General features: G+C 37.2%; 1 protein-coding gene and 1 pseudogene across 1 annotated transcript in view; one reads left to right on the top strand and one right to left on the bottom strand.

The window, feature by feature from the left end:
- Positions 1–4,720: 4,720 nt before the first annotated feature.
- LOC132187899 (glucan endo-1,3-beta-glucosidase, basic vacuolar isoform-like) lies at positions 4,721–5,682 on the bottom strand (annotated as a pseudogene).
- A 147-nt stretch (positions 5,683–5,829) lies between these two features.
- The window catches only part of LOC132187898 (glucan endo-1,3-beta-glucosidase-like), a 2,697-nt gene continuing 2,678 nt past the window's right edge, over positions 5,830–5,848 (top strand). Inside the window, exon 1 of the mRNA XM_059602325.1 lies at positions 5,830–5,833. Within this exon, the coding sequence (XP_059458308.1) occupies positions 5,830–5,833 (4 nt within the window). The remainder of the gene's footprint in view (positions 5,834–5,848) is intronic.

Raw genomic sequence — 5,848 nt, 5'->3', positions numbered from 1 at the left:
ACACAATTAATATATATATATATATATATATATATATATATATATATATATATATATATATTTGAAGTATACCATACTCATTCATTGATAAAAAGTCGTGAGCATAAAGCTCTTACAAATAGAGCAAAAAGTTCTGAAGTAAATTATAGCCGAAACTAAAGATACAATCATCAACAATAGACCAAATTAACCATAACAAAGCATCCACTAACCTATGATTAATCATCAGCTTTAAAAATCAGATTTGCATCAAACAGACACTATCTAATGTATAGGTAGCGTTTATTCCTCGACCTTGAGAGCAAAACCCCCAAGCCGATACTCATCCTCCTCTATCCAAATGCCAAGATAAAGTTCACATCCACAACCCAAGGGTTTGGACCAGTAATAACGGGCAGCAATAGGGCACAACAAAACAGGAGGAGAGAGCCTTATTACAAGCAAAAAGAAAAAACCATATAGGGAAATAAAGGGAACAACAAAACAAATGCAGGAAAAGAAATTACAGCAAAGAAAACAAAATACAGGGAAACTCAAAGGAAATACAGAACAAAAAAACAACAATGCAGGGAAATAAACACGAAAAAACACACAAAGCGGATCACGGCAGCCGGAGGAGGCCGATCGCGAGCTGGCCGGAAACCACTGCGGAAGGTGGTACAAAAAGCTTGGCGCAAGAGGGGTGCGTGAAAAGACCCGACAGCGAGCAGTGAACGGCAAAGCAGGCACGAAGGAAATCGGCGGCACACACAAACAAACAGGGAGGGAGAGAGTTTGAGTGAAAACCCCCAATGGCAGTACCCACCAAGAGGGAACACAATCACAACAGAACAGAAACCACCAAAGATAGAAACAAGCCTAAAAACAAAACCAGGAAGCAAAGAAACAAAATCAAAGAATGAAAGCAAAGAAGCACAATCAGGGAGAAACGAAAAACAAACCCAGCCGAATCGACGAAACCCGTGCAAAAGGTGGGATGGGCACAGCGGAACCGGAAAGCAAGGAGGTGGTCAGGCATCGGGGGAAGCCAAGCGGAGGACGGAGGATCGGGTGAAGGCAAGCCGATCCAACACCCAACCCGTTTCAACCCAAACAGGGAGCGCTGCAGATGGAGATGGCGGGGGAAAGAGCGGCCAGGGGAACGGCAAGACTAGAGGCAAAAACAGAGAAAAATCAGAGGGGGAAAGGAGAGACGGGGAGGGGGAAGAGAGGGGGCATCGGGACTAAGGACATCAAGTAAAATACTAGCACCCGAAGCGGAGAGGTCGAGAGGAGGAGAGATACAGGCAACGGGCATCCCTCCTCCCCTGAGGCGGCGGCGCTCTGGAGGGGGGCCTTAGAGTTTCACAGATTTAATATAATATATTGATAATACATATTACAAATCTCCACTTATGGCTGTAGTTCTACCACAATACAAACACATAAATAAGATAATATGTTCTGATACCCTAGTGGGTCCCAGTCAGAACAAGATAATACTCCACTTAAGGTGGGAGTTGAACCACAACAGAATTAGAACTTTACACCAAATCCTCCTAGTAAGTAAACTTCCCACTAACTCCTATTATACGATAACACTAACACTAACCCCATTACCCAAGCCACGTTGCACATCATGGCCCATGGCAAACACCACTACTACCCATGATCTTCATGTTGGTTCTCCTTATCCATCTCCATGACCAAATAATGTGGGTTCGGCTGATGTGTATGACGAGTCCTACGTGAAATCCTATCATTCGCCTCCCCTTAAGAGAACCTGGAATGTGTGAAATTGACGTTGACGATTTGTAACTGCCCTCCAGTGAGATGTTGATAACATGGGAAATCCATCTTAAGGTGCTTTAATGAGGGTGTTGCCTGCTGTGACTTGTCTCCGATGGGCAAGCCATGAGATATTGTTGATCTTTTTTCCTTTGTGTTGTTGGTGCTCTTCTCAGAGAATTGGTTAACTCCAGCCAGTAAGTTCTTGATCTCGTTCAAAGAATCTTCCATGCTCTGCATCTTTTCACATTCCATGCTCTGATACAAATTGATAGGTCCCAAATAGATAATAGAAACACAATTAATATAATATATAATATATAATATATAATATATTGATAATACACGTTACAAATCTTCACTTATGGCTGGAGTTCTACCACAATACAAACACATAAATAAGATAATACGTTCTGATACCTTAGTGGGTCCTAGTCAAAACAAGATAATACTCCGCTTAGGGTGGGAGTTGAACCACAACAAGATTAGAACTCTACTCCAAATCTTCCTAGTAAGTAAACTTCCCACTAACTCCTATTATAAGATAACACTAACACTAACCCATTACCCAAGCCACGTTGCACATCATGGCGCATGGCAAACACCACTACTACTCATGATCTTCATGTTGGTTCTCCTTATCCATCTCCATGACCAAATAATGTGAGTTCAGCTGATGTTTATGACAAGTGCTACGTGGAATCCTATCAATTGGACTATAAAATAAAATTGCCATTTTCATCGCAGAAGAACAATGAAAATGAAATAACGCAGTGTCCAGAAGTCAATGATGGAAGCAGTTGCAAAGAAAGAAATAAATGTAGTGGGAATTCTGTGTGGATCAAAAGTAAGCATAGTTTGCATTTTGTCCATCCAGATCGATCTAAAAGGCTATGTTTGGCAATGGCCTATTATTGTAGCCATGGCCTGTTACTGTAGTTTTTTTTTTTTTTTTTTGGTAAAGTCCACTTAACCCTCACCTCAATGACAATCTATCCCCAAAACTATCAATTAAGACAATTTACTTCTCAAACTATCAAAAAAATGACAATATACCCCCCAATGCTAGTAAAATGACGAAATTACCTTTATAAAATTTTCATTAAGACAAAAATATCCTTAAAATTTTGAAAAAAAATTAAATTTTTAGTATTTTTGTTTTTATTTTAGTAATAATAATTTCGTCATTTTGTTTAAATTGAGGGTACATTGTCATGGTTTTGGTAGTTTTAGGGGTAAATTGTCGCTATTGATAGTTAGAAGGGTAGATTGTCATTTGGATGGTAGTTTGAGAAGGTTAAGTAGACTTTATCCTTTTTTTTAATTTTTAATTTTTTTTTTTTTTAAGGAAAATTCATTCCAGTCTCATTAATTGATGAAGGATCACAAACATAAAGCTCTTACATCACAGAACAAAAGTTCTGAGAAAATCATAAACATGGCATGTTACTATAGTTAGAAGTGATATATGTGAGAAAAAATAAGAATATTTGATATAAAAAAATTAAAAATGAACATTTTTTATTTTATAGTAATTTTTTTTATTTGAATAGTTGTAAAACGTAATTGATGTGATATAAAAAGTAAGAACGTTGAGAGTTTAATTATATGATGAATAGTTAATGGGTTCGGTTTGGCCATTGTCAAACACACTCAAAATGGGCTAGATTTCAACAGTTTTAAATTTTAATGGCTAATAAAAGACACTCAAAAGGAAGTCAGAGTTATGGCCTAACTATTAAACTGCTAGTCCACACTGCAAATTAACTATGACAGGAAGAAGTAAACTGATCTTTCAGTTAATGGCAGTAATTAAATGTCCGCCAACCAAAGGTGAAATCCTGAGTTCAAATTTTATTTTCATGTTCAATTATAATAGTTCATGTATTATCTTATTCCACATGTAAAAGGGGTGTTAAAATATATTAATTAAATTATTAAATATAACATTTTTTTTATCGGTTTAAACATTTGATATAAGCGGTGATTTAACACAATTTTCCTTCACCTCAACATCTAATTTTTTTTTCTTTTCCTTTTTTCTAACTTCAAAAAAAAAAAAAAAAATCATTTATTTTTCACTTCACCACCACCGAGGAGGGCAAAAAACATTGTTCGGGAGAATGCCATTGGTTTACGAAAGGAATCGAAGGATAGGGATAAGGGTCAGTGTTGGTGCTTGGCTACGTTCTTATGTGGTGTTGTTATGTGTATTGCTTGCTTTTGTTAAGTTTGTTTTGATAAGTGTTGGTTAGTGTCATTATCATTTGGGTTGGTTGAATATTAGGGCTAGTTTGGGTGAGCGTTTGAGTGGTCTAAAAGTGCGTTTAATTCTTAAAAAATCCGTTTGAAGAAAAGTATCTATTTGGTAAAAAAAAAAAAAAATTAAAAGCGCTTTTAAATATTCAAAAAGTCAAAAAAAAAAAAAATTGCCAAAAAACGATTTTTGACTTAAAAACTCTTTTTTTCAAACATAATCACAAACATGCTCTTAGTCGAATAAGGAATCGAGTAAAAAGTTCAAAGAAGTACTTTTGAATTTTTTTACCAAATATGCCAACTTCTATTTAGCACAGCTTTTTAGGAACTAAAAGTACTTTTTAACGCAATTTCAAACAAGCTCTTAGTCGAATAAGGGATCAGATGATCATCTTCTATAAAAATAGGTGAGAAGAGCTAGGGGGAGTCGGTCAGTAATTTCATCAAACAAATTGTAGGTCGTCAACTCCTACCCAAAGTGGAGTCCTATTTTCTTCCAATTCATTTCCAATTTTTACAATTCCATCATCTCAATCCAATTTCCAGTTTACAATCCAACCACAATCAGTTGAGTAAGTTACTTTATTTATTAGAAGAATATGACCTTAATACAATGCCAGCTAGGGCAGATTTGCAAAAGCCACTCTTATTTAAAACAGTAAATACAAGAGGCTTCTAATACATTGCATCACTTTCAAGTGAAACTAATATTATACTTGAGCTGTTTATTAGGGTAGAATAGGCCAAAATGTTGCTCAATATCCTCAGTCTTCAGGTTCTCATCAAACAAGCCAAACAAATAAGTTTCTATAGCATTCCCAGGCCTTTTTGGAGTCCCTCCTTTCTTCACATGATTAATCAAATTCCTATAATAGGTGCCAGCATTCTCAACAGTTTCCACAGCACCACCACCAGATGGCCAGCCACTCTCTGACACAACAATTGCCAAACTTCCTCCATTTTTTTTTTTCTCAAGAGCAGAATACAAAGCATCCATCAAGGCATCAAACAGATTTTGGTCCTCCAATTGACCATCATGTACTACAGTCCCTGGTGCAGTAAATAAGGCATAAGGGACTGATTGGTTGTTGTATTTAACTCTGAAATAAGGGTAAATGTTGGCAAGGAGTGGTGCTCCATTACTAACCAAGAAACCAATGATTGGTTCCATGAATTGTCTTGCATTCTCACTGAAATCACCTGCTGATGGAGGATCAAAAACACCCAACAAATTTGTGTCCACAGCAGTTGAGACCTTGATTTGGTTTTGTAGACCAGCATCTGCAATTGCTTTGTAAATGTTTTGCATGGCAGGAAGAACAAACTGGGCTGTTGGGCTGCTTGGATTTACTTCGTTTCCAACATAAATGTATTTGAACTTTACATTAGAAGAATAGTCTTTTATATTCTCTGGACCCAATCAGCTGCAGCTGAATGCTCAAAAAGGGCTTGAAGGCAATCATTAGGGACGCCGACCATGATTTCTAAGTTGGAGTCTCTAAGAGCCTGGATAATTTCTGGGTATGGAGAGTAAATGCGCATCCTTCCAATGCCGTATGTTTTGCAGAGACTCACAGCTTCTGACTCAGGTGGTAAATTGTTTGCATTGCCATTTCCTCCATAGCAAACACCCAATGATTGTGCACCTGCATGCATTGTATTGAGCAAAAATTTTTTTTTTTTTTTTTTTTGACATGTCCGCGCAAGAAGGAGAAGGGAGATTCGAATTAGTGACCTCTGCTTCATTAAGCGTGGTTCTAGCCGATTGAACTACCTCTTGGGTACGTATTGAGCAAAGATTTAATGGGTAATTCAAAGAAAG

Source organism: Corylus avellana, chromosome ca7 (genome assembly GCF_901000735.1).
Source record: "Corylus avellana chromosome ca7, CavTom2PMs-1.0".
Lineage (NCBI taxonomy): Eukaryota > Viridiplantae > Streptophyta > Magnoliopsida > Fagales > Betulaceae > Corylus > Corylus avellana.
The sequence above is the reverse complement of the archived record's forward strand: the minus strand, read 5'-3'. Positions and strand labels throughout refer to the sequence as shown.